The sequence below is a fragment of the Silene latifolia genome, chromosome 10 (assembly GCF_048544455.1).
Source record: "Silene latifolia isolate original U9 population chromosome 10, ASM4854445v1, whole genome shotgun sequence".
Taxonomy (NCBI): domain Eukaryota; kingdom Viridiplantae; phylum Streptophyta; class Magnoliopsida; order Caryophyllales; family Caryophyllaceae; genus Silene; species Silene latifolia.
Genome location: NC_133535.1, coordinates 100640373 through 100659662, shown reverse-complemented (window position 1 = coordinate 100659662; position 19290 = coordinate 100640373). Strand labels below are relative to the sequence as shown.

The window sequence follows — 19290 nt, the reverse complement described above, 5'->3', positions numbered from 1 at the left end:
CTACGGTATTGGATCACTCGGTCTCCCACTCGGTCGAGTGGAGCTGCACTCGGCCGAGTGGTTTCTCTACTCAGTCTAGCTATACTTAAATAAATACGAGGTATAACAATCTACCCCCCCTCCCTTAAAAGAACTTCGTCCCTGAAGTTCACTCCCGAAACTACGTATGGAAAAAAAAAAACAAATAGTCCCCTCCCCCCCCAAAATGTACGAAAGCGAGTCGGGATAAATATAAGATTACTGTTGACCCAAATGTGACGTTAGAACTACATATACGAAAAGGGAAAGGAGCGAAGACTCTATTTAAGGTACTTGCGTAGTATGCCCTACCCCTCTAGAAACATGGTTACGACCCCGTAACCGACTCATACCTGCTCGAAAAGGTGAGGGTATCACTCCTTCATATTCTCCTCGGCCTCCGAAGTGGCCTCCTCCCCAAGGTGGTTGGACCACAACACTTTCACCAAGGTTGTCTCACCATGTCTTGTCTTCTTAACTTTTCGGTCAAGGATTTCTATGGGTGTTTCCACATATGTTAGGGCATCGTCAAGTTCAATCATCTCCGCTTCGAGCACGTGAGAGGGATCACTTATGTACTTGTACAATTGAGACACATGGAATACATTGTGAACTCGGTCCAAGGCCGGTGGAAGTGCTAAGCGATAAGCCACTTCCCCGACTCTATCCAAGATTTCATAAGGGCCAATGAACTTTTGGCTCAACTTGCCGCTTTTTTCAAATCTCATGACTCCTCTCATGGGTGAGACCTTGAGTAGTACCTTGTATCCTACCGCAAATTCTATATCACTTCTCCTCAAGTCAACATAACTCTTTTGCCTATCTTGTGCGGCTCTCATCTTCTCTCAGATTATACGGACTTGATCAACCATGTCTTGTATCATTTGAGGTCCTAAAATCACGGCTTCGGTACTATCGTACCAAAATATCGAACTTCGTCATTTCCTCCCATATAAAGCCTCAAATGGGGCCATACCAATGCTAGAATGGTAGCTATTGTTGTAGGAGAATTCGATCAAGTGTAACCTTTCTTCCCATGAACCTCCAAATTCTAGAACACAAGCCCTCAACATGTCTTCCAACGTTTGAATTGTGCTTTCCGTTTGTCCGTCCGTCGCGGGGTGGAAGGCCGTGCCCATTTTCAATTGAGTACCCAAGGAGCTTTGACGCTCTTGCCAAAACCATGAGATGAACCACGAATATTGATCCGAATCAATGTCTTTTGGGAATCCATGAAACTTTACCACATACTTGCAATATGCATTAGCTAGTTCTACCTTGCTCCAAGTATCCTTCATTGGAATGAAGTGAGCCGACTTGGTTAGTCTATCCACGATAACCCAAATCGTATTGTTCCCTTTTTGGGTCCTCGGTAAGCCTACTATAAAGTCCATGGATATTGACTCCCATTTCCATTCCGGCACATCCAAAGGTTGCACCTTCCCTTGCGGTCTCTTGTGCTCCCCTTTTACTCTTTGGCAAGTCAAGCATCTTGCCACAAATTCCGCCACTTCCCTTTTCATATTCGGCTACCAAAAGGTCTTCTTGAGGTCTTTGAATAGCTTGTCACCACCCGAGTGCATCGAGTATGGTGTATTATGAGTTTCATTCATTATCTTCTTCTTAAGCTCTTCATCACATGGCACGCACCATCTCCCTTTAAATATAAGGCTCCCATCCATATGTAACTCAAAACTTGAAGGCTCCCCTTTGTCTAACACTCCTTTCCATTCTTGGATCTTCACATCACTCGCTTGTCTTTCCCGAATTTCCTCATACAACTCGGGTTCTAGAGTTAAGTCTCCAATCGATTCCCCCTTCCTTATCATATGAATGCCCATTTCCTTTACTTCTTCCTTTAATCTCACCATGGACAAGGCGGTACACAAGGAGTGCACTGACTTCCTACTCAAGGCATCGGCCACCACATTAGCTTTCCCTTCATGGTTTTAACACCCCCATAATCCAAGTGCGTTACCACGACCACCCGAGGCAATGTATATCAAATAGACAATAAAGAAACATACTTTAATAAATGAATTTAAAGTGATACAAGTCCAAATCTCAAAACTGATAAAGTAAATACAACTGCTCCAAAAGTACTAATCAAACGATGTAAAAGAATGTTTATGAAACAGCGGAAGACTTCTAGACATCTCGTGGCAACTCAACCCAGCTATCCCATGCGCATCAACTCATACCTGCTCAATACCTGCTCACCATCCCCGAATGGATCACCACAGTTTTAAAAAAATTTAAACCGGGGTCAGTTATTGTTTACATAAATCAATACAACAAAACAAAGCAACATTCCTCCAATCTCCATCATATCTCCACACATCTGACTGCACACTATAGTGTGTAGTCCTGCCAGAATACTCATCGCAATAAGTATTCCACACGGCCAGTGGGGGACCGCAGCTGTTCCCACCTAAGCCCCGCTCATCTCATCTGAGCGATAACCTAAGTTCCTAAATGTGCACATCCCCTCTATGACGGGTTCCATAGAGGGCGAATCAAGGGCGTGAAGCCACTCCCTCAAGTGACTTCACTCAGCCGAGGGCGCACCTCGCGAACCACATACATACAATCACAACCAACTACATTATGCAACAATAATCACCATAAACCAATTCCAACATGATACAATTCAACAACAATGATCAACCATCAACACTGCGATGTAAATAATAACCGAGTAGGGAAACCCTACCTGGAATAGCAACCACAAGACCGTCACAACAGCTAATCAGAAATGTTCCTCAACGAATCCTCCTCCTATATTCACATATACATAAAATTATCACTTAATCGATACAATACACCCAAAACCCCCAATCTTACCTAATTAGGGCTTTAAGCAAACTCAACGAAACATTATCAAAATTATACAAGAAGCTTACCCTTTACACGACGATATCAACGGCGTAAAGAACAAGACAATCCGACGATCCTAGCCCTTGGGATTTGCTAATAACGTGATGGAAGAGAACTACGTAACTTCTTTTCTTTTGAAGGGTTTTAGAAAGGTGAAAAAGTGATTAGGAAGAATGACGGAATCCTTTTATACTAATCACGCGTTATTAACAAAACCCGGCTAAAATAACCCGTAAGACCAACTTACTCGATCGAGTAAGTGACTTACTCGATCGAGTGACCCTTACTTGATCGAGTGTCCCACATACTCGATCGAGTACCCATAGACATAGAAAACCGTAGTATTACAGTCTTCCCTCCTTAAAAAGAACTTCGTCCCCGAAGTTCAACCCGTACACAAAAACAAAACATACTATCTCAACTCCAACACAACAACATAACCAAAACTCAAAACAAAACTCCCACCCAAAACTCAAACATACTCAAAGCCACTACTAACTGTGCCAAAACTAACATAAAACCACACTAAACTTTATGCGATCTCCTCCTACCCCCCTAAAAGAAACATGGTTACGTCACCGTAACCACACATACCTGATCAAAAAGAGACAGATACCGCTGCCTCATAGCCTCTTCCGCCTCCCAAGTAGCCTCCTCAACCTCATGGTTAGACCATAGAACCTTAAGCAACACTGTTTCCCCATGTCTAGTTTTCCGAACCTTGCGATCAAGAATCTGTTTTGGCACCTCAAGATAAGATAAGGGCTCATCCAACTCTATATTCTCGACCTCTAACACATGTGAAGGATCGCTCACATACTTTCGTAACTGAGATACATGAAATACATTATGCACTCTATCCAAAGCTGCTGGCAACGCTAACTGGTAAGCAACCTCACTCACGCGATCCAAAATCTCATATGGTCCGATAAACTTCTGGCTCAGCTTCCCTTTCTCACCAAACCTTATGACCCCACGCATAGGAGACACTTTCAAGAGAACCTTGTCCCCAACCTGAAACTCTATGTCACGATGATGTAAATCTGCATAACTCTTTTGTCGATCCGGGGCCGCTTTCATCTTTTGCCTGATCAGCTTAGCCTGTTCTTTCATCTCCTGTACCATCTGCGGTCCTAAAACCACGGCCTCAGCTCTATCATCCCAGCAAATCAGAATCCTACACCTCCTCTCATACAAAGCCTCAAACGATGCCATCCCAATATTCGTGTGATAGATGTTGTTATAAGAAAACTCAATCAGATCCAATCTATCCTCCCAGCTATCACCAAACCCCATCACACAAGCTCGCAGCATATCCTCCAAAGTCTTGATGGTCCTCTTTGTCTGTCTATCAGTCGTAGGATGAAAGCAGTACTCATCTTCAAAGTAGTTCCCATCAACTCTCTCCAAAATCGTGATATGAATCTCGCATCTCTATCTGACACTATATCCTTAGGCACCCCATGCAAACGAAACACATGCTTCCTGTATCTTAAAGCCAACTGTATCTTGGTCCAAGTATCTTTCATCGGAACGAAGTGAGCTGACTTTGTTAAACGGTCAACTATCACCCATATCATGTTGTTACCCTGTTGACTCCTCGGCAAACCCACTGTAAAGTCCATAGAGATAGACTCCCATTTCCACTCAGGTACCTCAATAGACTAAATCTTACCTTGTGGTCGTCGCTGCTCGCCCTTAACCCTCTGACATGTCAAACATCGAGCCACAAACTCAGCTATTTCCTTCTTCATCCCAGGCCACCAGAAAGTCTTCTTCAAATCTTTATACAACTTGTCCCCACCTGGATGTACCGAATATGGTGTGCAATGAGCCTCTATCATGATCACCTTTTTTAACTCCTCAACATTAGAAACACACCATCTCCCATCAAATCTCACACTGTCATCTGTATAAATAGAGAACCGAGACACTGTCCCTTTCTCTACTCCAGCTCTCCACTCCTCAATCTTAGGATCCAAAGCCTGTTTCCTGCGAATGTCATCATAAAGATCTGGATCCACTGTCAAGTCCCCTCTAGCATCCCCTTTATGTATCATATGTATCCCATCTTCCCCACCTCATCTCTCAACCTCGTCAAAGACATAGCTGTGCATAGAGAATGCACACTCTTCCTGCTCAGCGCATCAACAACCACGTTTGCCTTCCCTTCATGGTATATAATATCCACGTCATAGTCCCCTATCAGCTCCATCCACCTCCTCTATCTCATGTTCAGCTCCTTTTGAGTGAAGATGTACTTGAGACTCTTGTGATCTGAAAACACCTTAAAGGTCGCTCCATAAAGATAGTGCCTCCAGTACTTGAGAGCAAACACAACTGCACCCAACTCTAGATCATGTGTCGGGTAGTTCTCCTCATAAGGTTTCAAATGCCTAGAAGCATAGGCAATTACTTTCCCGTTCTGCATCAACACACATCCCAATCCATTCTTTGAAGCATCTGTATATACCTCAAAGTTCTCACACCCTTCAGGTAATGCTAAGACTGGAGTTGTGGTCAAACGCTCCTTTAATGTTTGGAACGCCGTCTCACAAATTTCATCCTAACGAAACCCGTTCTCTTTCCTCATCAACGCTGTCATCGGCCTGGCTATCTTGGAAAAGTCTTTCACAAATCGACGGTAGTACCCTGCCAAACTCAAGAAACTCCAGATCTCTGCAACATTCTTCGGTGCTTCCCACTGAGTGACTGCCTCTATCTTTGCCGGATCCACAACTACACCCTTCATTGAAGTCACATGCCCCAGAAAGGCAACTTCGTCGAGCCAAAACTCACACTTAGACAACTTTGCATATAGCTGATTGTCATGAAAAGTCTGCAACACCAACCTCAAGTGCTCCTCATGCTCCTCCTTAGTCTTAGAATAGACTAAGATATCATCGATGAAGACCACCACAAACCTATCCAAAAACTGACTGAAAACCCGGTTCATCAAATCCATAAACACTGCAGGTGCATCAGATAACCCAAACGGCATCACAACATACTCATAGTGACCATACCTCGATGTAAAAGTTGTCTTCGATATGTCCTCATCCCAAATCTTCACCTGATGGTAACCCGACCTCAAATCAATCTTAGAAAAGACTGCTTTCCCTTTCAGCTGATCAAACAAATCATCTATCCTTGGCAAAGGATCCTTGTTCTTGACTGTAACCCTGTTCAGCTCTCTGTAGTCGATGCATAACCTCAAACTCCCATCTTTCTTTTTTCACAAACAGGACTGGTGCTCCCCACGGTTATACACTAGGTCTAATGTATCCTTTATCAATCAAATCATCCAGCTGTTTCTTCAGCTCCTCCAATTCCTTAGGACCCATGCGGTACGAGGCCTAAGAGATTGGTCCCGTCCCTGTTTTCAGCTCCACACTGAAATCTATCTCCCACTTTGGTGGTAAACCTGGTATCTCCTCCGGAAAAACATCTGGAAACTCTCCCACCACTGGTATCTCATCAACTGTCGAACTCACCATACTATGGTCTTTCACATGGCATAGGATCAAAGGACACCCCTTCCTCAGATAAGACTTCAATGTCACCGCTGAAATCACTTTGACTTTGGGTTTGACAACAAACCCACGATAAGACACACTAACTCCCTTAGGACCTCTCAAAGAGACTCTCTTTTGGTGACAGTCTATCCTAGCTTTATACTTACCTAACCAATCCATGTCAACTATCATCTTAAAACCGTCCTTATGAAACTCTAACAAGTCCACTGGTAGGTTAACCTGCCCAACTATTATAGACACACCCTTATATAACCTCCCAGAAGATACAGACTCACCCGACGGTATAAAAATTTCCTCTTTTACAGATTCAAACTCTCTCAAACCCAAAAACTTAGCATGACTCGATGATACAAAAGTCCGTGATGCCCCTAAATCAAACAAAACAAAGGTAAAGACACCATTAACAAGAAAAGTACCCGTGATTACGTGAGCATCATCCTCTTTCTTCTCCATCTTGAAAAGCTTGCCACTGGTCTTCTGTCCACCTCCCTGGACAGTACTAGCAGAAGTAGAATGCTTAGCAGCCGACCCTGACCCCTGGTTGTTGTTCGTTGCTGGTCTCTGATATGATTTACCGCTATTGCGGTTAGCCCAACTGTTGTTGTTGTTCTGACCACCCTCATTGTTCCATGACCCAGCCAGCCTGTTACTATCATAGCTCTGAGATGGACCCTGAGAGAAACTCCCATGTGATGGCCTCTGGAAACCCCTGCTCACAGCACTGGTGCACTCATGTCTCTTATGGCCCATACCGCCACAGTTAAAGCAAGATATTCTCCAACTGCTACTACCACCACCTCGGCCACGCCCATAGGAAGCTCCACCACTGAACCCCGACCCCGAAGAGTAAGCCCTTGCCTGGTTATGGTTGCCCCTCTTATAACTAGACTGACCACCACCCTCGCTTTCAGCCTTCCTCTTCTTAAAATCCATCTCCCTATTCTCCTTAGCCATATATACCAACCTCTCAGCTCTCTCGGCGCGCTCATATACCTCCTTAACGTCAGTAAGGAGTCCTACAGGCAGCTTATCCATGATCTTAGGTATCAAACCCTTCTCAAATCTCAACACTAAGTTCTCCTGACTCAACCCCATGTCCTCTGCGTACCTAGACTTTTCATTGAACTTGTGGTAATACTCAGCCACTGTCATATCCGGAGCCATCTTGAAATCATCAAACTCCTCCCTCAACTTACTACGGACATGTTCCGGCATAAATTCTCGATGCATAGCTCTCTTCAACTCACTCCAAGGTAGAGCTGACAACCCCTGTTTCACATATAGGTCTAAGGCACTCTCCCTAACCTTATCCCACCACTCTCCGGCCGTATCTCTCAAGTAGAACGTAGCTTGTTCCACTCTAAATTCCTCAGGGCAATGAACCACATTAAATATATTCTCCATCTCTCTATGCCAATTATCAAGCAAGATTGGCGCACCTGTACCCATTTACTCTTTTGGGTTGAAACGAGCGATGTTGATACTCATCTTAGCAAAATCCACTCCAGCCTCTTTATCCTTCCCAAACATCTTTAAAGCATCTGTGAGCGCGTCCTGGTGCTCTAGCATCTTAACTATCTCAACAATACTCATATACTCAGCCCTAGCATACAACACATTTCCCTTTGGTGGCATCTTGAAACTATATAAGAGAAAAGGTAAACATAAACACACATTCCACAACTCAAACACGTATATGACCTGTGCAGAACCTACTCGATCGAGTTGCCCTCTTACTCGATTAAGTGCCTCGACTCCAGAACCTGACCAGAAAGCCTCACAAACCTCACTCAGTCGAGCCTCAAACTTACTCAGTCGAGTTGACCACGCTCGATCGAGTCCCCCTACTTACTCGATCGAGTGCCCAAAAACACTACACTATCCAGAAACGATATACACCCCACTCGATCGAGTCACACTCACTCGATCGAGTCACTCACCTACTCGATCGAGTGCTCTCCACTCGATCGAGTCATGCTGACTCGTATACTACCCGCATTCTCAACTCAACACTTTCTAATCAACTACATATATATAAATCGGCAAACATACGTGTATATACAACAAACAACACCCTATTTCACATATTTCTAATAAGCCACAATAGAAATCACTTATCATGCAATTCCATCATCCATATTAACACATATACTCATATTATTTAACACCTTCCACCACAACATTCTCCATCCTCCACATGAATTCACCCACCAATTCATACAACACATTTCGATATAGACATACAGCTTACATAGATAAACACATAACGATCCCAAGACACGCCCCATAGTGACCTATTCAAAGTTGTCGGGCGACATCGTGACTTTAGGACGTCTCCTATGTCTTTGCAATAGCTCCTAACAACTCCTACCCGGGTTCATTTTATTTAGACTCCGTAAGTTCATTGGGTTCATTAGTTACAGGTTCCAAAATCGTCACTCTGATATCACTTTGTAACACCCCCATGCTCCAAGTGCCTTACCAGGAGCACTTAAGGCATGAGAATGCTACCATCTCGGTTACCCGAGGCAATGTATATCAAATAGACAGTAAAGAAACATACTTTAATAAATGAATTTAAAGTGATACAAGTCCAAATCTCAAAACTGATAATGTAAATACAATTGTTCCAAAAGTACTAATCCAAAACAATGTAAAAGAATATTCTTTTACATTAATGTTTATAACACAGCAGAAAACTTCTAGACATCTCGTGGCAATTCAACCCAGCTATCCCATGTGCATCAACTCATACCTACTCAATAACTGCTCACCATCCTCTAATGGATCACCACAGTTTTCAAAACATTTAAACTAGGGTCAGTTACTGTTTACATAAATCAATACAACAAAACAAAGCAATAACACTAAAGAAAGGAGAGAGAAAGCGATTTTTCTAACCTAGAATCTTCATCAATTTCCACAATGACGGCAGTTAAGGCTACTCAACAAAACCGTTTTTCTCCATTAATGACCTCTTCTTCTTCACTAAAATCTGCTCAAAAATCACAAAAAAGTCTCAATCTCCATAGTAGAAGCCATGAACGTCCTAAAGTTACTACCTTTGAGGCTCCCTCATCCTCTGATGCGCGGAAAACTCGTTCTATGCAGGATATTCAGGGTATCCCTGTATTACAGTTGCCTGAATGTGAGGTGCAGGATGTCACTGAGGAGGACGAGGACCTGCAGGAAGGTTGGCTACTTTGTCATGGAGGAAAGGACATCCATGTTCTTCCAACTATCCATGAGGAGGAAGCTTCTGATGAGCTCTTACAGTTTACCCATGAGGACATCAAAACAGAGGTAGAATTTTGGTCTCATTCTGTTATGTGTTACATCTTGGGTGCAAACCCTCCCTGGGCCATGGTTGAGGATTATATTTATGTTGTCTGGGGTAGGTTTGGAGTGGAACGAGTCTCGTTTTTGGATAATGGAGTATTTCTTGTTAGATTTACTAAGAATGAGGATAGGGATGCTCTGCTACAGTCTGGATATTATCTCTATGATAACAAGCCTATTGTTATTAAGCCATGGACTGTGGATATGGAACTTGTTAAGGCAAAAGTTGATGTTATCCCTGCATGGGTGAAACTGTTTAATGTTCCTCTGAAGTTTTGGGGAAGTTGTTTACCAGCAATTGCAGGATTAGTGGGTAAGTTTGTTAAAAAGGACCAAGACACTCATGATAAAGTTAGACTTAGCTGTGCTAGGGTTATGGTGGAATTGGCTATGGACCAGACCTTACCTGCAAAAGTCAAGTTCTTGGATGAATCAAGGCAATTTGTTTTTGTGCCTGTAGAGTATGAGTGGAAACCTATCTCATGTACTAGCTATAATGGGATAGGGCATAATGCTACACAGTGTAAGAAACCAGTTAAGAAACCTTCAAAACCAAAACAAAAGACCAAACAGGTTTGGAAGCCTGTTCAAATAGACAAGGTTCAAGCAGCTGTTGTGAATCCTGTGAGCAATTCTCCTATTCTAACACCTACCAATTTTCCTCCTCTTCACACAGATAGATCTGTACCTATACAATCTACTCCAGCAAAGAATATTATGAGATTGAATAGGCAGGAGAATATTGTGGGGGTAAGATTATCTGCTAAATTTAGTAAGTATTCCTTTTTAGATGCACTGAATAACTCTAATGCTTCCAAGGGGGGAGGGGGGGGGGTAGTAGAGAGTGGCAAGGACCCCCCTGAGGACACTCTCAATGCATAGCATAGGCTTTTGGAATGTAAGGGGTCTAAATGACCTGAATAAGCAGAAGGTGGTTAAATGGTTTTTGCACAATAATGGAGTAGGATTGTTTGGCTTGCTAGAAACTAAGCTGAAACCTGGAACTCTCTTGAATAAAAACACTTCAATTTGTGATGTTTGGAGCATTTCCACTAACTGCAGTTGGCATAAAGGAGGTAGGATTTGGATTTTATGGAAACCAGACTGTTTTGATGTTAATTTTATTTCCTACAGTGCTCAGCATATTCATATGGTTGTAACATCTAGAGCTGATAATAAGATCATCAAGCTCACAATGATTTATGCTTTTAATGGTCTGGAGGAAAGGGTGGCTTTATGGAATATTTTGAAAGAGATTTCCCTTGACTGTAATGCACCTTGGCTGTGGTTAGGGGATTTTAATACTGTTTTGTCACCAGTAGAAAGATTAGGGGGTAACACTACTGATGCTGAAATGCAGCATTTCCAGGATTGTGTTTCTATCTGTGGCATGGAAGATATACCCTCTACAGGTGCTTTGTTTACCTGGTCTAATAAGCAAAACCCTTCTGATAGAGTCTATAGCAGGTTGGATAGGGCAATGGGTAATCAAGCTTGGCTGGATGCCTTTGGTGATAATTATGCACACTTTCATCCTAAGGGTTTGTTTGACCACTGCTCCTGCACAGTATTGACTACTCACTCTACTTTGGGGGGTAAGAAAAACTTCAAGTATTTTAATATGTGGGGCTCTGCTAGTCAGTTTAAAAATATTGTTGGGAATGTGTGGAGCATTCATGTTTAAGGGACAAAGATGTTTTCTATTATTAAGATGCTGAAAGCTTTGAAACCTGCTTTGAAGAGTCTGAATAAGTGCTGTTTTTCTGATATAGAAAACAACACTACTATTGCAAAAGTGGCCCTTGAAAATATTCAGAAGCTGCTGATTGAGAACCCTGGTGACATTGTTTTACTGCAGCAGGAGATGGATATGGCCCATGACTTGAAGGAACTTATCTCAGCTAGGGATAGTTTTTTTATTCAGAAAGCCAAGGTCCAGTGGTCTTTGGAAGGAGACCTAAACACTAATTATTTTCACCATGCTATCAAAAAAAGAAATTATCTTAATAAGGTTTTCCAAATTGAGGATATGAATGGAAGACCTTGCACTGATGGTGATTCTATTCAGGCTGCTTTCCTTGAATATTATCATTCTCTTCTGGGGTCTCAGACAGAGACTGAGAAAGTGAACTTGACTATTGTGAGGCAAGGAGCTTGTTGTACTGCTGAACATTGGAATTTGCTGAACAAGCCTGTTACTGTTGAGGAGGTTAAGCAGTGTTTGTTTAGCATCCCTAAAGGGAAATCCCCTGGACCTGATGGTTATGGGAGTTAATTTTTTAGAGATGCTTGGGAGATTATTGGTCATGAGATTTATGCTGCAGTACAAAATTTCTTTGATACTGGCAAAATATTAACTCAGATAAATGCTACCATCATTACTCTCATCCCTAAGATGGAAAGACCTAAGACTGTTAAACACTATAGACCTATTTCCTGTTGTAACATGATTTACAAAACCATATCCAAGCTGCCGTGTGCTAGGCTTGCTGTGATTTTGCCTGATATCATCAGCAGGAATCAATGAGCCTTTGTTAAAGGGAGAAGCATCCATGAAAACATCCTTATTTGTCAAGATTTGGTCAGGCTTTACAATAGGGGTATGGCTTCTCCTAGGTGTATGTTTAAATTGGATTTGCAGAAGGCTTATGATACTATAGAGTGGAAGTTTGTGGATCAAATGCTGTCAGCTCTTAAGTTTCCTCCTAAATTCCATCAGTTGATAATGGCTTGTCTTACTTTTCCTACCTACACTTTGAACTTGAATGGTGCTCATTTTGGTTATTTCCCTGGAAAGAGGGGTTTAAGGCAAGGGGACCCTATTTCTCCTCTCGTATTTTGCATTTGTATGGAGTATCTCTCAAGAATTATGCATTATGCTGCTAATACTTGGCATTTCAGATATCATCCCTTATGCAAGAGTCTTAAATTGACTCATCTTCTGTTTGCTGATGATTTATTGATGTATTGCAAAGGGGACAGTCAGTCTATCATGTTACTCCTTAGAGTAATGGCTACCTTCTCTGCAGCTTCTGGTTTGAAAGTCAATGCTGCCAAGTATGAGGTTGTCTTCAATGGAGTAGCTGCTAGTTTTAAAGCTGATATCATTCAGGTTTCAGGATTCCAGGAAGGTGCACTGCCTTTTAAATACTTGGGAGTCCCAATTCAACCTGACAGGCTTTTAAGGAGGGATTGTAAAGTTCTCACTGATAAAATTGTCAGGAAAATTAGAGGTATTGGGGCAAGGAAGCTCAGTTATGCAGGAAGATTGGTCCTTATTAATTCTGTGCTGAATACCTTGCATAACTATTGGGCATCTATCTTTCTTATTCCTAAGTGTGTAATTTATCAAATTGAAGCTATTTACAGGAATTTCTTATGGGATAATAGCACTGAATACAATAGGGCTCCTTTGGTTGCTTGGAATGATATTTGCCATACTAAGAAGGAAGGAGAACTAGGGATTAAAAATGCTGGGGTGTGGAATGTGGCTAGTGTGGGGAAGTTGGTGCACTGGCTATATACTAAAGCAGATAGGTTATGGGTCTTATGGATTGATCATGTTTGCCTCAAAGGAGCTGACTGGTCTAACTATCATCCACCTCCAGATTCTAATTGGAACTGGAGGAATATTTGTAAAACTAGGGAGCTTTTGTCTGGTGGATATCAGGGTCATCACTGGAAAGGGCAACCTACTGGTATTGGTTACACTGTTAGTTCTGGATACTGTTGGTTACAGGGCACACACCCCCCTATCCAATGGTACACTGATGTTTGGAGTCCATGGAATATACCTAAGCAGTCTTTTATAGGATGGTTGGTTCAGAGGAAGGCTCTAAATACTCGTGTTAAATTAGCAAGACTGAGCCTGTGCAGCTCTTATAGATGTTTTTTGTGTGAAGCAGCTGCTGAGTCTCATGAGCATTTGTTCACAGATTGTGTATACATCTCTAAGGTGAGTACTGGAGTTGAGGATTGGTTGCACCTTACTCTTACTGGTAGTGTTGGCTATACTAAGCTTCAGAGGAAGATATGTCGACTGGCTAGGATGGCAGTTTGGTATAATGTTTGGTATGTCAGGAACATTTGCAGGTTGGATCATAAGGTGAACAAGCCTGAGTATGTTGTAGCTGAGATCATAGCTCATGTTCGTCAAAGAATTATTCACAAGATTGACAGCATCGAGAAGTTAAAGAATAGAGATTGGTTAGTCAAGTTAGATATATGTCTCATGTAATGGTGTAGGCTTTCCAAAGTCTAACACATGAATGCTTTATCTTGTAATATCTTTTCTATTAATACAGAAGCTCACATTTAACCAAAAAAAAAAATACTCCAATCTCCATCATATCTCCACACATCTGAATATACACAAAAGTGTGTAGTCCTGCCAGAATACTCATCGCAACAAGTATTCCACACCGCCAGTGGGGGACCGCAGCCGTTCCCACCTAAGCTCCGCTCATCTTATCCGAGCGATAACCCAAGTTCCTAAATGTGCACATCCCCTCTGTGGCGGGTTCCACAGAGGGCGAATCAAGGGCGTGAAACCACTTTCGCAAGTGACTACACTCAGCCGAGGGCGCAACTCGCGAACCACATACATACAATCACAACCAACTACATTATACAACAACAATCGCCATAAACCAATTCCAACATGATACAATTCAACAACAATGATTAACCATCAACACTACGATGTAAACAATAACCGAGTAGGGAAACCCTACTTGGAATAGCAACCACAAGACCGTCACAGCACCTAATCAGAAATGTTCCTCAACGAATCCTCCTCCTATATTCACATATACATACAATTATCACCTAATCGATACAATACACCCAAAACTCCCAATCTTTCCCAATTAGGGCTTTAAGCAAACTCAACGAAAGATTATAAAAATTATACAAGAAGCTTACCCTTGAAATGACGATCTCAACGGCGTAAAGAACAAGACAATCCGACGATCCTAGCCCTTGGGATTTGCTAATAACGCGATGGAAGAGAACTACGTAACTTCTTTTTATTTGAAGGGTTTTAGAAAGGTGAAAAAGTGATTAGAAAGAATGACGGAATCCTTTTATACTAATCACGCGTTATTAACAATACCCGACTAATATAACCCGTCAGACCAACTTACTCGATCGAGTAAGTGACTTACTCGATCGAGTGACCGTTACTCGATCGAGTGTCCCACATACTCGATCGAGTACCCATCAGGCAGACAACTGTTTTGCGCAAAAACATACTTACTCGACAGAGTAAGCCCCACTCGATAGAGTGCCCGTAGACATAGAAAACCGTAGTATTACAATGGTAAAGTATTTCCATGTCATAATCCCCAATTAACTCAATCCATCTCCTTTGCCTCATATTCAACTCCTTTTGGGTGTAGATGTACTTCAAACTTTTGTGGTCGGAGAACACCTTAAAGGTTGTTCCATACAAGTAATGCCTCCAAATCTTCAATGCAAAAACAACGGTTCCCAATTCTACGTCGTGAGTCGGGTAATTCTCCTCATGAGTCTTCAATTGTCTTGATGCATAGGCTATGACCCTACCATTTTGCATAAGTACACACCCCAAGCCCTTTTTTGATGCATCGGTGTAAACCTCAAAATTTTCACTTCCTTCTGGCAAGGCTAAAACCGGAGCCGTGGTTAGGCGCTCCTTTAAAGTAAAGAAGGTCGTCTCATAACTTACGTCTCACTTGAAATGGCTCTCCTTATTCATTAGCGATGTTAAAGGTCTTGCAATATTAGAGCAGTGTTTCACAAACCGACGATAGTACCCGGCTAGACCTAAGAAACTTCTAACCTCCGTTACATTCTTGGGTGCTACCCACCTAGACACGGCCTAAATCTTGGTGGGATCCACGGCAACTTCTTCTTATGACACGATGTGGCCCAAGAAAGCCACTTTTCTCTAGCCAAAACTCGCACTTACTAAGCTTTGCGGAAAGTTGGTGCTCCCTCAAGGTTTGCAATACTATCCTTAGGTGCTCCTCATGCTCTTCTTTGGTTTGGAGTAGACCAAGATATCGTCTATGAATACCACCACGAACTTGTCCAAGTACGGACTAAACAACCTATTCATAAGGTCCATGAAAGCGGCTGGTGCATTTGTTAGTCCAAACGGCATTACTAGAACTCATAATGTCCATATATTGATCTAAAAGCGGTCTTTGGGATATCCTCATCTTTGATCTTCAATTGGTGATAGCCCGAATGTAGGTCAATCTTTGAAAACACTCCGGCTCCACTAAGTTGGTCAAACAAGTCATCAATCCTTGGTAGAGGGCATTTGTTTTTGATGGCAACATTGTTCAACTTTCTATAGTCAATGCACAATCTCAAAGTTCCATTCTTCTTCTTTACAAATAGAACCGGTGCTCCCCAAGGTGAAACACTCGGTCTAATGTACCCTTTGCTCGCCAATTCCCGGAGTTATTTCTTCAATTCTTCTAGCTCTTTTGGACCCATCCGGTATGGGGCCTTAGAAATAGGTCCCGCACCCGGTCTTAAGTCCACTCCGAACTCCACTTCTCTCGGTGGAGGTAATCCGGGCAATTCCTCCGGAAACACATCCTCAAATTCTCCCACCACGAGTATATCCCAAGCATGGGGCCTCTCCACACTAGCATCCCACACGTGACATAAGATCATTGGGCATTTCCTCTTTAGGCAAGTCTTGAGGGTCATCACCAAAACTAGTTTTATCTTAGGCTTGACTAGGTTACCCTTGTATGACACCCTAATACCCTTAGGTCCTTTCAAAGCAATCTTCTTTTCATAGAAATCTATGTTGGCTTTGTGTTTACTCAACCAATCCATTCCTAGAATTATCTCAAACCCCGCCAAAGGAAATTCAAAAAGATCTACCGGAAAATTTATTTTATGAATTAAGATGGGTACTTCTTTGTAAATCTTTAAACATGTAATAGACTCCCCCGAAGGTATGGTCACGTCATCTTTGGCTAGTTCGCCCTCCCCCAATCCTAAGGTCGGTACATGGCTCCTAGACACGAAAGAATGTGTGGCCCCCCGAGTTAAATAAAACAAAGCATGGGTGAGAGTTAACAAGAAATATACCGGATACGACGTGGGCATCTTCCTCGGCACTCCTCTTGTCCATGGCAAAGAGCTTGCCACTAGTCTTGGGTGCTCCTTGGACCGTGCTAGCCGATTAAGTTGGCCTATTCCCGGAAGTATTGCCGCCCGCATAGTTTGTTGCCCTTGATGGTGTTCCCCGGTTGAAGTTTCCCCGATTGTTTCCGCCATTGAAGTTGGGATTGGCATTCCTTGGGTTACTCCAAGCCCCGGAGTTCCGGTTGCTTGCTCCACTTTGGCAAGGGGTGTGGTAAGAGTTTCCTTGTCCAAATCTCCAGTTATGTCCCTTTTGAGCACTAGTGCATTCCACCCTTTTGTGACCGAGGCCACCGCAATTATAGCACCTTAACCCTTTTCTTTCACTAGCGGCCCTATTCCCATAGTTGCTTGTTCCACCAAAGCTATTTCCTTGTGCTCCTCCCGAGTATGACTTGGATTGATTAAAAGTAATCTTCTGGGGTTGATACCCTCCTTCATCTTCATTCCTCCTTTTCTCCCCGGACCTATCCTTAGCATCCTTGGCAACACCGAGTAGCCTCCCCGCATTACCGGCCCTAGCATAGACTTCTTTCACACTAGACAAATATCTGGGTGTGAGCTTCTCCAAGAGGTTGACGGTCAAACCTCCCTCAAACTTGAAAGCCAAATGAGATTGGGTAAGGTGAAGGTCCTCCACGTAAGTAGCGAGCTCACAAAAACGGATGTGGTAGTCTTGCACCGTCATAGCATCGGTCGTGATGAACCGGTCGAATTCCGCTTGAAGCTTGCACCTCACGTGCTCGGGGATGAACTCTTTCCTCATTTCCATCTTGAACTCAGCCCAAGGGATGGCGGCTTCGCCCCTCTCTTCATAGAAGTTCTTCTTAGCTTCGCATTCCTTGTACCACCAACCTCCCGCAAGTCTTCCCAAGTAGAAGGCGGCTTGCTCCACCTTAAGCTCTTCCGCGCACCTCTCTACCTCGAACACATTCTCCGTCTCTCTTACCCAATCACTAAAAAGGCAAGGCTCCCCCACCTCAAGGTACTTGGTGGGGCGGTGATGTGACTCATATTGGAGCATATTTAGTCCCCGAATTAACCTCGTTCCTATGCTTTATAGAACATAATTGAGTCATTTACTATCTTTAGTTTCCCATTTTGTATATTCTTTGAGGTTTTGTCTCCTTGGTAGGAAAGGAGTGCTAACCTTGCATTTATGAGGCAGAATGGAGCTAAATTGATCGCATCTAATGACCAAGCATCAAAGAGAAGACAATACTAAAGGCCTAAGTAGATAATAAGGTGATATGGGCAATGATGAAAGGATCCTTGCATCCCCGAAATGATCTTTGCGGATTGTTAAGGAGGAAAAGAAGAGAAGCTGTCTGCCTAGGAATCCGAGCGGATCAGGCCCGATCCGGGCGTCCCAAAACACCAAGTTCCGGGCGTCTTGTGCCCAAGACGAGCGGGATGCAGCAGCTGGAGCCGAGCGTCTCTCCCAGGATCCGCTCGGATCACAAGTCAGAGAGCCCGTGCCTTACCTCAAGACAGGCGGATCGTGACAAGACTAGCACGAGAATCTGCTCATTTCCTTCAGGAGGAGCATTTTCTCAACTTTTCTTAGGGTCTTAATAGTCATTTAAGCCCTTAGTAAACCTAATCTTTGTACCTAATCTTTAGTATAAATACCCCTTTGTACTACCTAGATTAGCATGCTCTCTTAAGCAATCTTAATCCACCCTTAATCAGTTTGTAATTCTCTCAAATTAGTCTTAATTTAGTTGTAATACAATTCTCAATATTAATCACATCTTAATCTTTCCTTAATTTCTCTATTGTTCTTCCTTTATTTTGGGTAATTAGAAGATTTTGGGTTTATTTGGAGGATTGACAACCTTCCATCAATCATCACGTACTTCTATTATTCTTTGCTTTATTATTTGGAATCATCTTCATAGGTATAATTCTCTCTTAACCTTGTTTAATTATTGTTAATCACTTTCATTTATTCATCATGTTTTGCCTTGTTAGTATGATTGACAACCTTATTAGCATGTTGAACTTGATAATGAGTGAGTAGTTTCCTTAGCTAGGGTTAATGGGGAATTAGGGGAAACCAACATGGGGAATGATTCATGCTTAATCTAATATGTTTTCATAATTAAATTACTTGCTTGTTGTGATTTCAACTTATGCACATGTTATGTTTGACGAAATGCGAGCCTATGAATCCTTGCATTTTTTACCCATCACTTATCTTTTCAATGAGACTTGTAAGCGAATACACCAACTCGAGCCTCATTAGACCATGCATATAGTTGAATAGGAAGGATTAAGTCGACTTGTAGGTGTTGTAAAATCTAATCGATTCGGCTCTGGGACACAAACCTTCCTAGGGATTGTAAGCTTATACACCAACTCGATCCCA

General features: G+C 42.6%; 2 protein-coding genes across 2 annotated transcripts; one reads left to right on the top strand and one right to left on the bottom strand.

The window, feature by feature from the left end:
* Positions 1 to 392: 392 nt before the first annotated feature.
* On the bottom strand, positions 393 to 857 carry LOC141607965 (uncharacterized). Its single transcript, XM_074427315.1, has one exon. The coding sequence runs from the start codon at positions 855 to 857 to the stop codon at positions 393 to 395; it is 465 nt and encodes a 154-aa protein (XP_074283416.1).
* Positions 858 to 11463: 10606 nt separating this feature from the next.
* Positions 11464 to 12297, top strand: LOC141607964 (uncharacterized). The gene is made up of 2 exons (XM_074427314.1): positions 11464 to 11989; positions 12095 to 12297. The coding sequence occupies exons 1-2, from the start codon at positions 11464 to 11466 to the stop codon at positions 12295 to 12297; spliced, it is 729 nt and encodes a 242-aa protein (XP_074283415.1).
* The last annotated feature ends 6993 nt before the right edge of the window (positions 12298 to 19290 follow it).